This window comes from Petaurus breviceps, unplaced genomic scaffold (genome assembly GCF_028583685.1).
Source record: "Petaurus breviceps papuanus isolate PSGF00001 unplaced genomic scaffold, PetGlider_PUasm1.0 154, whole genome shotgun sequence".
NCBI classification, from domain to species: Eukaryota; Metazoa; Chordata; class Mammalia; order Diprotodontia; family Petauridae; genus Petaurus; species Petaurus breviceps.
The window spans coordinates 1421787-1439381 of record NW_027185715.1 but is presented as its reverse complement, the minus strand read 5'-3'; the positions used below and the strand labels follow the sequence as shown (position 1 = coordinate 1439381).

Below are 17595 nucleotides of genomic sequence, written 5' to 3'. Positions count from 1 at the left end.
AAGGAAGGAAGGAAGGAAGGAAGGAAGGAAGGAAGGAAGGAAGGAAGGAAGGAAGGAAGATTCAAGACTGAGAAAGATTCAAGATAGGGGTTAAGTGAACCAATAGCTTATACCTTAATAAAACTTGACCACCTAAACTTTGCATCTTCTTTTGCTATCTAGTGTCTTTGCCTTTGATTGTCTGGAGCTTTGATTTTTTTAAACCCTACCCTGTCTCAGTCAATTTAAGGAAAGGTATAGTTGTTTTGTTCTTCACTTAGGTCAGGAGGGTTCTGGAAAAATCTAGGTATCCTAGGGGACCTAAGGAAGGACTTATGGTAGCTTTGACTGAGAGGACAATATTCATTTCAGTTGAACAGGCATTTGTTAGGATTATTGTGTGAAACGTATACAAGACAAAAAAAAAATGAAACTATCTCACTGACTTTCTACTAGAGGGAGGTATAATAATATGCACAAAATTTCAGTGGATCTGACATTAGGGCACCAGATGGACTCCACTGGATCTGAGCTTAGAACCTATTTAGGATAAGAAAACTCATAAAGAGTGAGCTGGGGCTAATCTGTGAATAGTGTCCTCCTTACCTTCTTTAGGGTTTTTTTTAAATTAAATTTTTTTCAGTTACTAAGCACTTATTTTCTCTCCCTCCAGCCTCCCCAACACATCAAAAAAGACAGATAAAAATACCTTTGTAACAAATATGAAGAGTAAAGTGAAATAAATTCTCATTTAGCTCTATCTAAAAATGTGTCATTCTTCAGACTTAATCTGCTCTCTGTGTATCTCTGTCTCTGTCTCTGTCTGTCTGTCCGTCTCTGTCTTTCTCTGTCTCTGTCTCTCTGTCTGTCTCTCTCTCTCTCTGTCTCTGTCTCTCTGTCTATCCGTCTCTGTCTTTCTCTGTCTCTGTCTGTCTCTGTCTCTCTGTCTCTATCTCTCTGTCTCTGTCTCTCTGTCTCTCTCTCTGTCTCTCTCTGTCTCTGTCTCTCTGTCTCTGTCTCTCTGTCTCTCTGTCTCTGTCTCTGTCTCTGTTTCTGTCTCTCTCTCTCTCCCCTTCATTATTGGTCCTGGGGAGAGGTGGAGCTGGGACATGAGGCAACTGGGTGGTACAATGATTGACCCAGAAAGATCTGAGTTCAAATCTCACCTCAGATAATAGCTGTGTGACATTAGGCACTTAGTTTCCTCAGCTATAAAATGGGATAATAATAGCACCCACCTTCCAGGGTTGTTGTGAGAATCGCCTGAAATAATACTGGAAAAAGTGCCTGGCAGATAGTAACAGCTGTATAAATCTATATGGATCTATACTGGCAGCCTTACTAAATACTTCTTCTTGTCTCAGTCTTCTAGAAATCATGTATGCCTTATCCCAGGTATTCTGAACACTTGTGTAATAAAATTATAGGACCTGAAGGAGGCTTAGAGGTCACCTGGTCCAGGTAAATTCTTTTAGATGTTGACAAATGGTCATCCAGACCCTGTTTGAGTGACTGTTGTTCCTTCTTCATTTCAAAAAGGACCAATGATATCACAGGGTGATGTCTTCACTTGCTTGTAAATTGGATTTAAATGAGGCAGAGTTCCACAGAGTCATCAGCCTTACTCTCACTTCCAGAGTCTTTGAAGTCCAATGGCAAGACATAGATCAAGAGGTCTGGTGAGGCCCCGGGATGCAGGAAATGACCTTGGGGTCTTCTGTGCCTGATCAAGCTCTAAACACTCCAAAACTCCTGTTTCAGCTGCCTTCATGGCCATTAGAACAAATTGTTCCCATCTACTCCTTCCATTGAAGCAAGTCTTGGCGTGTTTGGGGTAGACAGCCCCTTAACTCACCGATGGGTTTGATGCCTGTCAGTTACCCTCAGCCTGGTTTAGACCAACTGTCAAGATGGTTTTATCAGGACATGGCAGCTTCTTGGAACCACAGGTGAGAGTTGGGTGACAGGTGGACACCCAATGTGGATGGATAACCCTTAAAAGGGCTCGGCAAGCCCTCACACCAGAGGTGCGAGTCTTCCCTGAACATCCTATTCAAACATCTATCCGGGATCTCATTATTCCCTAAGGTAGTCAGTTAGTAGATAGTTCTTGTCAGGAAGTTCTTCCTTCCAAAATATGCCTCCCTATAATTTCAAGTCAGTAAGCATTTATTAACTATTTACTAGGTGTAGAACATTGTGGTAAGTGAGATACATGATTCCTGCCTGCATAGAGTTTACAGTCTAGCAATCCGGTTCCATCCTTGGTCCCAATCCTCCAAAACAGGATAGACAATCTCCACTGATGGGCACCCCCAACAACTTAACAATGACTCAGTGGCATTAGTGAAAACATCTCTCATCCAAATCACTGATTCTGATTATTTTCCTGTCAGGGAATATCCTTTACCTCAGATGCTTTCTTTAGCACTAATCACCTCATTAAACTGTTCATAGCATTTCAGAAGGTGTGAGTTTCTTCATGGGGTAATGAAAATGAGGGAGCTGCATTGTTTTTACCCAGCTAAGGGAACATTTCTTGGGCCATTAAATTTCCAAGAAAAATAGACCTTTGGGCATTAGGGGAATGATATAAATGCAGAAAGATTGCTCTCTGGTGGGCCTAATAAAAATTGCAGCTTTGGGAATTCCAGAAGCAATGTAGGCAACCAAATTCAACACTGGTGCAGTTGCTTTTTTTTAAGTCTGAGAAATAGGATGGGATTTCCAATCAGAGCCAGAACTAGGATTTTTTTTTCCAGTTAGGCTAACTACTACAAATTACACCTTGTGTAAAAAGAATTTAAAGTGGCTGTCAGTTAAGGGTGGAAGAGATGGGGGAGGGGACAGTATTAATACCAACAGCCTGTTGGCACCAGGATTTAGGTTTAACCAGCCTCAGGGGCAAGATAGGGGAGCTGGATAAGGGAAGAAGGAACTTACTCTACAACCCATTGAATAGCTTCTTATTCTAACAAATTGTGCTCACTAACAAAATACTCTTTCTATTCTGCTAAAGTACTGCAGGTGTTGTTGGTGCCTACTTCTAAATTTGGACTCTGGGACAAAGCTCCCATCACCCCCCTCTAATATTACTATATTCTCAGTCACCCTTTTCCTTCCACAAATGCTTAGTAGTTGAAGAAACCAACTCATTCCTGGTCCCCAAAATGAGTAGATTCTGGGTTTTATTCTCAATGTTTTCTCCCCTTGTAGGACAAATTGGAATTTATTCCTTCATTTTTAAAGTATTATTTGACCACACTATATGGATTGCCTTGTGCCACATATTGGCACAATGGGAGTTTGGCAGTTAGTTGTGGTCTTCAAACTAAACAATAAACGTAAAAACCTGTGTGCAGGTTTTTTTTTTAGCTTCCTTGGCACACTGGGGGAGATACAAAGTTTAGCTAAGATATGGTCCTTTATGAATCTTATAGTCAAATTGTAGGGTGGGCACATGAGGTGGAGAGTGAAGTGGGAGACAGAGAAGTCTTAGGGCTTGTTTATAAGAAGACAGTTAGGAGACCACATCCACAGCAGGCAGCAAGGTCAGGTACAAAATTATTTCATATCTTCTCATCTTCTATTTTCTCCTTCTTTCCCAAGTGGGGGGGGTGGGCATAGAGATGAGGAAAGACAGGGAAGGATATTCAAAAAGAGGGATGGGGGGGTTGGAGGAAAGAAGGGAAAGGTATAAGGTATATGAGAAGAGTATCTAAAAGGTTCATTATTTCATGTAGAATCAATCCTATTCCTGTGATCTTTTTTTGTACATGGAAATGCTGATGGTTTTGGGGGCAGGTGTTTGTTTATTAAATTCCGAATTAATTGAATGAATAAGAGTGGGGAAAAAGAAACAGGGAATAATGAAGTCAAGGTAAATGTGCAAAGTTGGGAGGATCACAAATGAAGTCTATAACATCCTTCATTCTTCTGAAGAATACCAATGACATCACAGGCCGATGTCTTGACTTGCTTGTGAACTGAATTTAAGTGAGGCAGAACTGCAAAAAGTTGTCTCTCATTCTGAGTCATTGAAATCCGATGGCAGATGCAATTTGGGTGACCTTGGCATCTTCGATGCCTGATCAAATTCTAAGTGCTCCTTGGCACCTGCTTCAGCCAACTTCATGGCCCTTGGAACAAATCGTTCTCATCCTTCCATTCTGCCAAGAGGAAGTGTTCACATATTTGGAGTAGACACTCCCCTAACTCACCCACTAGAGCTTCTTGGAGTCATAGGTTGAGAGTTGGGTGAAGGTGGACACCAAAGGTGGATGAGTAGCCCTGAGAAGGGCTCAGGAAGCCAGAGGTGCTTGTCGTCCCTGAACATCCCAGAAACCCCACAAATGCTGAGGTCATTAAAGGGGTGAGGGGGGGGGGAAGTAACTTAATAAATAGGTGATTTTACCAGTATAAGTCCTACTTTAGTGGATGCCGGTGTAATGCCTCCATGCCTTCTCACCATGATTTTTATCCATAAGCTCTATAGAACATTGGGGTTGCTTGGAAGTCTCCCTCTATCTCTTTTAATATTTAAAGAAATCTCAATAAGATTTTCATCTGTTATCACTTACTTTTGACCAGCCCAATCACTCACTTGATTGACAAGCATTTATTAGGTTCCTACTGTGTGTCGGGTACTGTACTGTATGGAGGATGCATTGAAGATTTTTAAAAATGATTTTTTTTTTTTTTTGCTTTTTGGAGGGCAATTGGGATTAAGTGACTTGCCCAAGGTCACATGACTAGTTTTTGTGTTAAGTGTCTGAGGCTGGATTTAAACTCAGGTACTCCTGACTCCAGGGCCGGTGCTCTATTCACTACGCCACCTAGCCACCCCTTAAAAATGATTCTTCAGGATGATTTGTAATTCTTCTCACATTCAAGTCATTTCTATAATATAAAACAAGTTACACTCACCACAAATTTTTCTATTGTCCTTTAGGTTACTTGTAATCTAAATTCTTCTGAGACCATGGAGTTCCATGATTCACAGACATTTAGAATTACAGGCAGAATACTAGATTTTGGTTTGAATCTCAGCCCTGCTACTTTCTACCTCTTGTTGCCTTGGGCCAATCATTTAAGTTTTCTGGCTCTGCTTCTTCAACTGTAAAATAATAGAAGACTTTTAAGTTCCCTTCCAGTTCTGCAGTCCTTTGAGGTTGGGGCTTTTGAGGCAATGAGCAGTTTGGCAACTGAAATCATTGAACCATTTTCTCAATGCAATCCAGACTGCCCTCTTCAATTCTGGGCCTAACTCACCATGCCCTTGAAAAGAAAGATATACTGACCAACTAACCCCATGGGCTGCTTATCTAGCTGCAGGCCATAGTCTCAGCAATATGTGTTTTTCATACATTTTAAATTTTCAGTGTGGATGATGAAGCAAATCTTTTTTACATTGGTATGTATTTTACCCGAAATCAAATATAATTAGAAAAATGCCATCAATCAGTGGGAATATTTAAGGAACCTTGCTATCAATTAGGAATCCTTTTTTTTTTTTTTAACTCTGAATAAGGCAGCTTCCATGACATTGACAGAAAGTTTGGATGAGCACTTTCCCCAGTTTTACATATGGCTTGATGTCAATATGTGTTGATTCCTAGACGTGAATTATTTCTATAATTGTATGCATAGTTTGTAGGATCATAGATGTCTGGCTGGGAGGAGGGAGTTCAGAGACCATTTATTCCAATCCCTTTATTTTACAGCTGATGAAACTGAGTCTCAGTGAGGATCTTTTAGGATACTTCTAATGCATAAGTCATTCATTAAGTCAGCTAACTAATAATTATACTAATAATAATAGATAATAATCTATTAATAATTTAATAAAAATCTAATAACTAGATAATTTCATTAAGTACCTACTTACTGTACTAGGATCTGGAGTTACAAAGAAAAAAACAAAGCAGTCCATGACCTCCAGGAGCTTACATTCGGAAGGGAGTCATCTTTGGTTAGAATATAATCATATCAATTACAATAAAAGTATCACTTTAACTTTTAAATGCAGTGGAAAATGCTTTAAAATCAATCAACACAAAAAACTTTGGAAGACTTGGGATCAATGCAATAACCAACCACAATTTCAGAGGACCCGAGGTGAAGCACAACATCCACCTCTAAACAGATTCAGATTGAGTCACACATAGATGAAGATATCTACACACATACATATATATATATATATATATATATACACGGGTATATACCTATATTTAGACAAATTTATGTATATATCTACATATATGTGTAATCTACATTAGATACACTTATGTATATATCTACATATGTGTATATCTACATTAGATAATTCATGTATATATCTACATTGTATAACTTTATATATACATCTACATACATGTATATACCTACATTTAGGTACATTTGTGCACATATCTACATACACACATATATACATTTAGACACATTTATGTATAAATCTATATATATACATGTGTATAGCTACATTTAGGTATATATCTACACATATGTGTATAGCTACATTTAGGCATATTATCTACATATGTGTATATCTACATCAGATACATTCATGTATATTTTTATATCTATGTGTACATCTACATATATTTATGCACATATACATATATGTGTATATCTACATTAGATACATTTATGTAATTATCTACATGTGTGTATATCTACATTTAGATATATTTAGATACATATACATGATAAGGCCAATGGGAGAATTTTTTTTTGCTTGACCATATACATGTTTGTAACAGTTTAGCTTTTCTTGATTTCTCAGTTAAAGGTGGGGGAATTGGGGGGGGGGGTTGATGCAGGCCAGAAAGTAAATTAAAATTGAATTAAATAAAAGCAAAAGCAAAATAAAATTAATCTCAGCAGAGGGTTGGCTCTTAAATTTTCTTCACGTCTCAATCAAACTTTAAAGATGTGGTTTGCTGTGGAAAACGCTGCTAGATCCCTCCTCATATTTTCATCAAGGATACCCTCAATGCATGCATAGACCATCCTCATAATGATTTTATAGTAGCAAGAAAGCATGCAAATACAGAGGTAATCTTTTTGAGAGTGTATGATTAGTGCAGCACGGTGAGCCTGGGAGGCGGGGGGGGGGGGGGGGGGGGGGGGGGGCGGGGGGGGGGGGGGCTGGAACGTCTCTCTCCCCCTCCCTCTCTGCCTCAGGCCAGGCCATCGGCGTGGAGGGAGGCGCTCCCTCCTCCTGTACAGTTGGGGGCGCTGCGGGCCTGGCGGCGGGCGGCTGCTGCTGCTGCTGTGGTCGCCGCGGCCGCGGGGGCTGAGCAGGAGGGGGCGCTGCCTCCTCCGGAGCGGCGGGGGGCGCTGCGGGCCGGGCGGCGGGGGTGGCCCGGGCCGGCACCGAGCTCGGCGAGGCGGATGGAGAGTCTGGCCGAGGCCGGCGGTGCCGCCTCCTCGTCGGGCTGGGGACGGCGGGCCGAGGCCTTTGTGTAAGGAGGAGGAGGCGGCGGCGGCGGCGACAGAGACGGAGGCGGCGATGGTGCTCTGGACCCCGCGGAGCCGGGTAAGCGAGTCCGGGCCGAGGCCCAGCCCCCGCCCCCGGGCCCGCCGGGGCCTCCCTTCTCCCTCCCCCCCCCGCCGAGCCCCCCCATCCGTGCCCCGCTGCCGGGGTCCTGAGGACGGCCGCCGCCCCCCTCCCCCCGCAGCCGGGCCCCTGCCCCCGCCTCCCCTCCTCCTCACCTCCCCGGCTGCTTTGTGGCTCCGCTGGAAGCTCAGGACCACTGTGTAGCCACGGTTCATTTTGTTAGTGTCCTTTAGAGGAGGCGGTCCCCCCCCCTCTCCCCGCCATCGCCGTCTCCTTCCCCCTCCCCCCAGGGATGCCTGGGGCTCTCGAGAAGGATGCTCGGGCAGACGGCCGCAACACAATGCTTGGGCCGCAGAAAAAGTTGTGAGCCCCCCAGCAGCGCGCACGGGGGAATATTGGTGGGGAGCGCTTCCTTAGGAGAAGGTAAGGCTGCTCTGGGAGGTCCGGGGCTAGCGAATCATCCCGAGCGCATCCTTGAGGGCCCGGCAGCGTCACGAGGAGGAAAGGAGCGATGTTGGAAAAGTTTTTTCCAGGCTATCTCTTCTGTTAGACTGAGACCTGTATTGTGTTAGGGCAGCTTAGAAACCAGCTTAAGGCTGCTGCAAGAGTGACGCTGTGAGAAGAGCAGTGGAGTCCTGCTAAACACCCAGCCCCATTCCGCTTTTTGTTTGTTTGATTTTTACCCAGTATTGGATCTTTAAGTGTTTTAACAACATCCACGGAAGGCAAGGGGTATAGTGTCCAGATGGTGGAGGAAAACGGAAGTTTAAATAGTTGTTTAGAAGCTTAGAATAGTGGGGAGAGTGAAAGGAATTCAGAAAATAGTAGGAGTTGATAATGGGCGGAAGGGACAGAGCTTATGAGACAAATCCAGTAGAAGGAAATGCCTGTAGTTTTCCTTAAGTAATAACTAATTGTGCTGAAGTATTTTGAAGGCAGTAAGTAATATTAGAAAAACATAATTTAGTGAGACAAAAGAACCCATTTTAGGAAAATATTAGATGAAATAATAAGGAAAATTTGAACTTACTGACCCGGGAATGAAACTAAATACTGATTAGAAAGAATATTCTTGACTGATTCTTATGGGAGAACTTTTTGCCTTAGCCTTTACTTAACCAGACCTGCCTTAACAACTCTATTAGGTATACTTTCTGTGTATTTGCCAACAACTGTTGGATTTTTGTCATGGTAAGTGGCAGCACAGCAAACTTTTGTCATTTCTGCCAACCTTTTGTCCCTATCATAGTATAGTCCATCACACTGCCAACACTTTACACACACACACACACACACACACACACACTGACTGAAGCTTTGAAGTGATGAGATTGATTTGTGATATTTTCTTCTCCAGAGCCCATTGCCCTGCAGACGTTTGGAAATCTATCTTCTCATGCTGTCCACAGATTAATGGTGCTGATAAGGTCGAAACTTAATAGGATCTGCTAAAATGGGCATGAGGATCAAACTACAGAGCACCAATCACCCCAACAACCTACTGAAGGAGCTCAACAAGTGCAGGCTCTCAGAGACCATGTGTGATGTTACCATTGTGGTGGGAAGCCGCTCATTCCCAGCTCACAAGGCTGTGCTTGCCTGTGCAGCAGGTTACTTCCAGAATCTTTTCCTGAATGCAGGACTAGATGCTGCCAGGACCTATGTAGTAGATTTTATCACTCCAGCCAACTTTGAGAAAATCTTAAGCTTTGTCTACACATCAGAACTCTTCACTGACTTGATCAATGTGGGTGTCATCTATGAGGTAGCTGAGCGCTTGGGTATGGAAGATCTCCTCAAGGCTTGCCACTCCACTTTCCCTGACCTGGAGAGCACAGTTGTGACTAAGCCCCCCACTAGCTCCAGTGAAGGCCGTTCTAGCACCCAAAGTAGCACTTCAGCCGAACCAGCTCATTCACTTGGAGAACTCCGAAGTGTTGGAGACCAGTTTGGTCCTGACAGGAATTACATCTTGCACAGTGATGTTGGGATAAACTATAAAGAGGAGAGAAATCCTTCCAGTGACAGCAACCACAGCCTGCCTCTGTTACACCAGCCACCACCATCTAAGACAGAGGAGCATGATGCCCCTGGTTCATTCACTTCAGTGACAAGCATGGTAGCTCAGCCAGGCCTTGGTACCCTCAGTATAGGCACACCAGCTAATTCGAGCTCCTTCCAACCTTTCAAGGTTCAGAGCAATGGGGACTTTGGCAAAAATAGTTACTTTACCCCTGATAACCCATTGGATATCTCCACAGGGAGTAACTCCTGTCCAAGCAACAGTGACCACTCCAAAGATCAGGGGTTTGGGCAAATGGATGAGCTGCAGTTGGAGGAGCTTGGGGAAGATGACCTGCAGTTTGAAGATCCTGGAGAAGACCTAGTTCCAACAGATGAAGTGATAGAGTTGAGTGACGACAGTGAGGAGGAGCTAACATTTGGAGAAAATGAAAACCGAGAGAGTAAGGCCATGCCCTGCCAGGTGTGTAAGAAAGTGCTAGAGCCCAATATTCAACTGATCCGGCAGCATGCTCGGGACCATGTGGACCTGCTGACGGGTAACTGCAAGGTCTGTGAGACCCACTTCCAGGACCGAAACTCAAGGGTCACCCATGTCCTGTCTCACATTGGCATTTTTCTCTTTTCCTGTGATATGTGTGAAACCAAATTCTTCACCCAATGGCAGCTGACCCTTCACCGAAGGGATGGAGTATTTGACAACAACATTATTGTTCATCCCAGTGATCCACTACCTGGGAAGCTTGGTCTTTTTGTGGGGGGAACGAGCCCAGAGCTAAAGTGTGCTGCTTGTGGGAAGGTCATGGTCAGAGATTTCCACATGGTGCGGGGCCACATTCTAGACCACTTAAACTTGAAGGGCCAAGCCTGTAGTGTTTGTGACCAGCGCCACCTCAGCCTCTGCAGCCTCATGTGGCACACTCTTTCCCACCTGGGCATTTCTGTCTTCTCATGCTCTGTCTGTGCCAATAGCTTTGTGGACCGGCACCTCTTAGAGAAGCATATGGCTGTTCACCAGAGCCTAGAAGATCCACTCTTCCACTGCCACTTCTGCAGCCAGAGCTTCAAGTCAGAGGCTGCATACCGATACCATGTCAGCCAGCACAAGTGTAGTGGAGGAAGCGGCCTTGACTCCAGATCTGGTTTTGGAGATCGATTACAGCATCCAGTTTTTCAGAAGCGGAAATTGCCATCAGATGAGTTCCTGAGTGAGGAGCTGGCCCTACAGAGCCAATCTGGGAATAGCAAGTATAGTTGCAAGGTGTGTGGCAAGAGGTTTGCCCACACAAGTGAGTTCAACTACCATCGTCGAATACACACAGGAGAAAAGCCCTACCAGTGCAAGGTGTGCCATAAGTTCTTCCGTGGCCGTTCAACCATTAAGTGCCACCTGAAGACACACTCGGGTGCCCTCATGTACCGCTGTACAGTCTGTGGCCACTACAGCTCCACCCTGAATCTCATGAGCAAGCATATAACTGTGCATAAGGGCAGCCTTCCACCTGACTTCACCATTGAACAGACATTCATGTACATTATCCATTCCAAAGAGGCGGAGAAGAACCTGGACAGCTGATTGGGCTACATTAGACCTGAGGGCCTGGTCCCAAAAGAGTAGCCAGGATGTTGCTTTTCCAATGGCCTGTTGGCCCCTGACTGAAGTTACAATTTGCCTTGCTAGGAATTCCAATTCACGTTGTGTTAAAGAAAGAAAGGAAAGAAATAGCACACAAACTGAGAAATCATTTTTGAAAAGCAATGACCCTACCATGTTTACCTCCACACCTGCTCGTGGCCAGCAGAGGCCTCGTTTTTGGTTGTTTGGGGAGCTGGGATTGTGATCTAGTAACAGAGACAGGAATTGATTTCAACTAGGTCCTTACTCCCCAGACTCTCTCGTTTTAGTTCACTGTTAGGTTATATGCTGCTAAGAATCCAACCCACAGCCTCAATGAAAAGGGGAGGTAAGAAGAAGTCTAAAAACTGCTTTTTAGTTTCACTGTAAGCATTACCACAGCTCTGTGGCCTCCAGCAGGATTAACCAGTTCCAAAGATGATCCCAGAAATATGATCATTCAGAGAGTCCAACTAGTCAGGGCAGCCCTCCTCACATTCTGAGTTCTAGCCTTTAAGATGTTGGTGCTAGCCTGCCACACAGATTTACTCGAAGTTCCTTTAAGTGTTAAAAGTAGTTGGACAAGATGAAGAACCTTTGAATTGAAGGGAAGGCATTGTATCTAGAAAAAGGAATAAGACAGAAAGTTTAGAGATGATGAAACCTAGCCCAGAAGGAATTATCCTATAGAGCCATTTGAAACTGGGTGTAGGTGTGGGCAGTAAGGTAGATTTCTTCCCTCCTCATTTCCAAAGAAAAAGGGTTTTAGGGTGTGCCCGCCAAGGCTTCCAGGACTTCTCCAATTGGTCAGGGATAGTGAATCACCCTAATGTAAACATCTGTCACTCTAGTTGGACACCCTAGGGGAGAGGTTGTAACATTTCTGTCAGCAGTAACCTTGCCTTAATTTTCACCCACTCTCCTGCCCAAAAAGTGTATGTCTTGGCCCATAGTTTACGATGGGAAAGAAACCCTGCTGTGATGGAGTGGATGGTCCTGTGAGTCCTTCAGAGTTGATGGGACCAGTTAATAATAGTGGCATTTTATTGGTGGGGTGTACATTTTTGCTGTCTGTTTTAATCAGGTAACTTTTTTTTCCTTTTGTTTATTTTTACATGCACTAACAGGCAGGAGGCAAGCAGTGCTTTAGCAGCCCACCTTTTACTTGCTGGAATTCATCCTGATCTGTCCGTGTGTCACCCCTAGGGGGTACTATTGGATGGACCTAACCAGTCCACACACAGGAACTGGCTGATCCTCGTTTTATTTTGTTTATGAAAGGGTCATGCCCAAAGAAGGAGGGAGGGAGAGAGGGATCCCTCTGAACCAGATCTTGCATGTTCACAAGGTAGCACCCTCAACCAGAGTTGCCCTCAGTAACTCATACTACCTCACCCAGAGCAAATGCGCTGGGAGTTCACAGCCACAGCCCCACACACTGCCACCTGTGTGAACTTGGCAACGCCCAGTGCCATTTCACAAGCAAGTGATTTTAATTAACCCTCAAAGCCTTTTTAAACTTTAATATTTATTATTTTTGTATACAGATCATCCAGCATCCACTTCGTATGACAGATTTCAGGAAAATGAGGTTCCCAGCAGTGAGTGGCCATGTCCCAGGAAATAGTTTTGAACCAGGGATTTTGGTGACAGGGGCACAATCCAGCCAAGAAAAAGCCAAATAGACCCTAACCTAGCCTAATCTGTACTGAAAGATGCCCTCCTCCCACAAATAGGGGGGAAATCATTTCCCTTTCCCCAAATAGATTTCTCCCTAGGGTAATAATCCTAGAGAGCACTTTCAACAATGGCCTAACCTTCTAAGAGTCTGGGAACAAAGAACACCCTAATGATGGGAACTTGTGAACTTCCTAATTCTTTCACTCCCAAATCCCCACGCAGAGTTACCTGAGAGGTTTCTGAGGAAGGCAAGGGGGACCAGGTTCGGTAGGCCAGTGATTTCTTGGTGGACAGTTTTGAACCCCTTCCTAAATTAGGAAATTGTCCTTTCCCTCTTAATAAAGAGCAAGACGGGCAAGCCAAAGTTCCCCATCTATTGACTTGCTGATTCTTTGCTTCAAGGTGCTCTTGTCTGTAAGTGGAGCCCCTTTTCTAGCACCAAAACAGCGAAAGCAGTATCTTACTCAGAAATAGAGCAACTCTCTTTCCATAGTGTCTGGTCAGGCAGGTAGGATGTGGTGGTGAGGGGACATGAACAGGAGCCATTGTAGGTCCACTCTCTACCATCTGCCACCAACCTGTTAGAGTTTTACTTGGAAGATCACTGAAAGTTATACTGGGGCCCCTTTCCTGTTGACAGGCCCTTCCTTTCCCACTTCCCCTTCGTAATTATAAATATAAAAGATTAACTTGATGTAAAAGTTAGAGATGATCAGGCATCCACCAAACTTGCCTATCCTGAATAAGTTTCTCTCCTTGTTATGCCCTACCTCTCCCCCCACCCCCAACTCCCAGCCACAGTTGGAAAGTAGGCGATTCTTAGATGGCAGGATTTAGAAGAAGCAATACTAACTAGGGCCTAGTCAAAGGGACATGCTAGAGAAAGCCCTTTTTTGTATCTAAGAGCTCTTTGGGTGCTGAGTGGTCTGTGAATTTTAACTGAAGCTGTGAAGTTTTTGTTTTCTTAGTAAACCAAATAAAAACACACCCCAGAAGCTTTTCCCCTAAAACACTAAGCAAAATACTTTAGTCCCTTATCCCTGGCCCAAAACCAGGACGAAAAGCCACCCCCCCACAGCATTCCTCCCCTACTGAAAGGGTGATGTATGTGTGCTCAGTCCCAGTCAGACATGTAGCAACACCAGTAACTAGTGAGGCTTCTTAACCAAATCCCTGTGCTCTGTACTCATCATGTTCATTCTTGGACCTCTTCTTTTATGTTTGGGGCTTTCCATTTCCTCTGCCTTCCAGCTCACCTTATTCTAAACTGGTTCTCTTGTAAAACCATAGTCTTGTAGCAAGTGATACTATAGTAGAATTTTTTTTTTTTTAATTTGGAGCCTGATTTAGAGCTTTCAAATTGATTTGACATTTTTAACTTCCCCGTTCCCACCTTTTTGGACTACAGTATTCTACCCTCATGTGCTGTCTATTCTCTCCTTGATGCCGAGTCTCCTCTGTTATTCCTTATTCCTTTCCTGCCAATGCAGGTCTGGGTTCAGAATTTAAGAAGTCTCCTTAGTTTCCATAGCTGGTTAGGAATAGAGACCTGGTCGAGTCAGGCCCTTTTCTGGGAGAAAGAGGCCCCTGGAGGGTTTGGAAGGAGGTCAGCATTCTTTCTGATTTCCTCTCCTAAAATGTGAATGCATCCTCCTGTTCTTGAGAAAAGGCTTGTGGTACCAGGTACCTTCTCAACATTTTTTTTTTCTTGCTACTGATGAATTCTCCCCCAGTCATTTCACCTGGCCTCTGGTTCCCCATTCTGGGCTGCTCAGCTTTGGAAGTGAAAAATGTTATTTAAAGCTATTTATGTAGATGGACACACTGAATTTTCTAGATGGGGACAAGGGGCCTCAAATGACATGGAAACCCCCACACAGCTCTTCTGGCTTTGTCCCTAAATCCAGTACTGAGAGGAGCACAGATAGGAAATAGCAACTCAGTGTTAGTTTCCATGTGATTACCTATTTTAAAGTCAACATCAGGATGAAAATGAAATTGAGTTTTGATTTTGATGTTCCCTTAAAATCCTTTCCCTTCCCAATCCTTCCTTGCTCCTATATCTGAAGGCTCTTTCATAAAGCAGAGAAGAGTTGTCATTGACATCTAACCCCTTTCATTAAATTAATTGTAGGTACTGACCTCCTAATATTTAAGTGTTTACTATCTATTGCTGTAAAGTTTTGTATATTTTGTAAACTTTTTTTCCCAAATAGTAGATGTCTAAAATCGTTGTACATCTGATTCTTTTATACTCCATTGTTCAGCACAAAGTGTGGTTTTTATTTAGAATAAAAAAAAAAAAAGGAAATTTCAAGTGTACCTGTGTCCTTCCCTTAATGTTTGAGAATATTCCCATGCTTCTGAACTTGGATTTTGTGGACTGGGCACCTCACTGCTGTAGTCAAACTTCCCCAGATGAAAAGCCAATGTCACATGTTTCCTTTTCCAGTATTTGGGATTTCCTTTTGGGATTGGGATGAATTTGTTATATTAACCAAATGAGAAATGAACCAATTTGCCATGGAGGAATCCTTAATTACATCTTTTACCTGCCCAGAGGTGGAATTTGTATCTAAAAAGTTAACTGCATATTAGACCAGATCCAGTACTGACTAGGAGAAAGCTAGTACCATTTAATTCCTGATGGTCTCTAGGGGAAATAGATTAAACAGTAATGTTGAAAGTTTAGGGAGCAATAAAGGTTTGCTGTAAAATTCCATGAAGTTGTTAAAAATGTATTCCCGTGAACAAGGAGATTTGTACCTCCTTGTAGTGTTAAAGTGCATCTTGGAGGACTTGGGGTCAGTCCTAGAGAAAGATAGATAAAATGAGCCCTTCTAGTCCCTAAATTCCATGAAATGGAAAGATTCCCTTACTGAATCATGCTTTCTGAATGGCAGCTGGTTGTTACATCATTGATGCTGTAAGACTAGCAAGATCTTGGGAGAGGTGGTCTGTGTGATAACTCAAGATGTGACTAGCAGTCTAGGATTGAGAAGTGTTTACTGGGATAGCCAGCAGCACCCCAGCTTAGAGAAGTAATGACATTTTCCAAGGGACCAGATCTTGGGTTTTCATATAGGAAAAAGGATTTTTAAAAGTCTTTTCCTGGAACTATGACCAACCCTGAGCATTTGGCCTATAGCTCAAGATCATTTCAGGGGTGGACCTGGCAAGCATTGAGGAGACTTACCATGATGTCTTGGCTACAGATTCCCAACCATCCTTCCATGGAGACAGTACATTTAATCACATTGGGGTACATGTTTAATACATCTAGTGAATGGGTTCAGCTTTCTAGGAGTAAAAGATAAAAATCCAAAGTACAAGGATGGTTATTCTAGATCACAGATTTTTAAACCTTTTTTTGTGTCAGTCCCTTAGCAATCTAGTGAAACCTCTGGACTCCTCAGAATAATGTTTTTAAATGCATAAAATAAAATACAGGGTTACAAAGGAAATCAATGATATTGAAATACATTTATCAAAATACTTTAGAAAAAAGTTCCTGGACTTAAGATTACAAACTCCGGTTCTGGAAGAGATATTCTATGTCTATTGATTGCTTTCATTAAGGAGAGTAGGTGGGTAGATAGGGTGTGTACCAGACATTAGGTTGATGATTGCTTATCCCTGGGGAGAATTATAAAACCAGGAATTGCCAAAGGCAGCAGAGGCTTAGTCTTATAGTTCTGGTTAGCCTAAAAACCTCTCATTAATACTAATACAAATCCTCAAATTAACTTGCCCTTTTCCCAGGCTAAATGTGTAGGTAAGTTGTTGACACATCTACACAGAAAAGTAAAAGGTCCATTTGACTTAAAAGAAACACAAAAAAGAACAGCACTGAAATGAATGTTATAACTGGTCTGTAGGTCCCAACACTGAACTTTCCAGCCCATGCCAGGGGAATACTGGAGAGTGATGAAGACCAAACAGAGCTATTTCCAGCAGTCTTGGGGGTAGAAGTGTCATCTTGATCCAGCTTCATGACACTTGCATTAGACCCAGACATTTAGGCAGCTTCCTCCCTCTTGTCTCCCCTACCTCTGCCTTACTTATCCTTACACTACAGATATCTACTCTTAGTTCAAAACAGTGAGACCTTGGGGATATCCTGCTTGTGGCCTCCCACCTCCTTGGCCTCTAGCATCCTGTCCTTAGATCCAGGATAGTTCAGTGAATTCAATATACAAGCAAAAAAGAAAAGTCTGAGGTTGCTGCCAGGTTTGTCCTTCTGGTTAGGGTGATTTATGGTGTATTTTCAGCTTCCTTTGCCAAATCTCTTTCCATCTCTCTGCCATGCCTGCCCTCCCCCACCACTTTGAAGTACCAGTTATTCTAGGGTCAGGGGTCCAGAGGATTCTCACTTTTGTTCCCATCTCCCTGTCCATATTACAGATACTTCTGAAGAATTTTGCCTGATTCCAAACCCATAGAGAGATAAATTGAACTGGACAAATGGTCATAACAATTTTGTGGACCTGGTCCCAATTTCAATATATAATTCCCATTCTGCTAATCACTGTGCATAAATACCCCATCTCTTGCCTTTGGATTCTTTCTCCTCCCTTGCTTTTTGTTATTGTTTAGTCGTTTCAGTCATGTCCAATTCTTTGTGACCCCACTTGCGTTTCTTTTAAGTCTGGAGAACTGTCACTCCTCAGCAGGAAAGTCTAAAACAGGAATCCATCGGAGTTGGGCATATAAGACTGAGGGATGGGGAGAAATG

The 17595-nt window shown here is 43.3% G+C and overlaps 3 protein-coding genes across 3 annotated transcripts in view; 2 read left to right on the top strand and 1 right to left on the bottom strand.

Annotated features, from left to right (window-relative positions):
• Positions 1 to 7379: 7379 nt before the first annotated feature.
• Positions 7380 to 15171, top strand: ZBTB39 (zinc finger and BTB domain containing 39). The gene is made up of 2 exons (XM_069079872.1): positions 7380 to 7522; positions 8901 to 15171. The coding sequence occupies exon 2, from the start codon at positions 8997 to 8999 to the stop codon at positions 11139 to 11141; it is 2145 nt and encodes a 714-aa protein (XP_068935973.1). The 5' UTR covers positions 7380 to 7522; positions 8901 to 8996; the 3' UTR covers positions 11142 to 15171.
• The window catches only part of LOC138154863 (retinol dehydrogenase 16-like), a 50768-nt gene continuing 40587 nt past the window's right edge, over positions 7415 to 17595 (top strand). Inside the window, exon 1 of the mRNA XM_069079891.1 lies at positions 7415 to 7522. The gene's annotated coding sequence lies outside the window, so the exon portion shown is untranslated. The remainder of the gene's footprint in view (positions 7523 to 17595) is intronic.
• The window catches only part of GPR182 (G protein-coupled receptor 182), an 8836-nt gene continuing 2988 nt past the window's right edge, over positions 11748 to 17595 (bottom strand). Inside the window, exon 3 of the mRNA XM_069081327.1 lies at positions 11748 to 11802. Coding sequence (XP_068937428.1) covers positions 11748 to 11802 — 55 coding nt within the window. The remainder of the gene's footprint in view (positions 11803 to 17595) is intronic.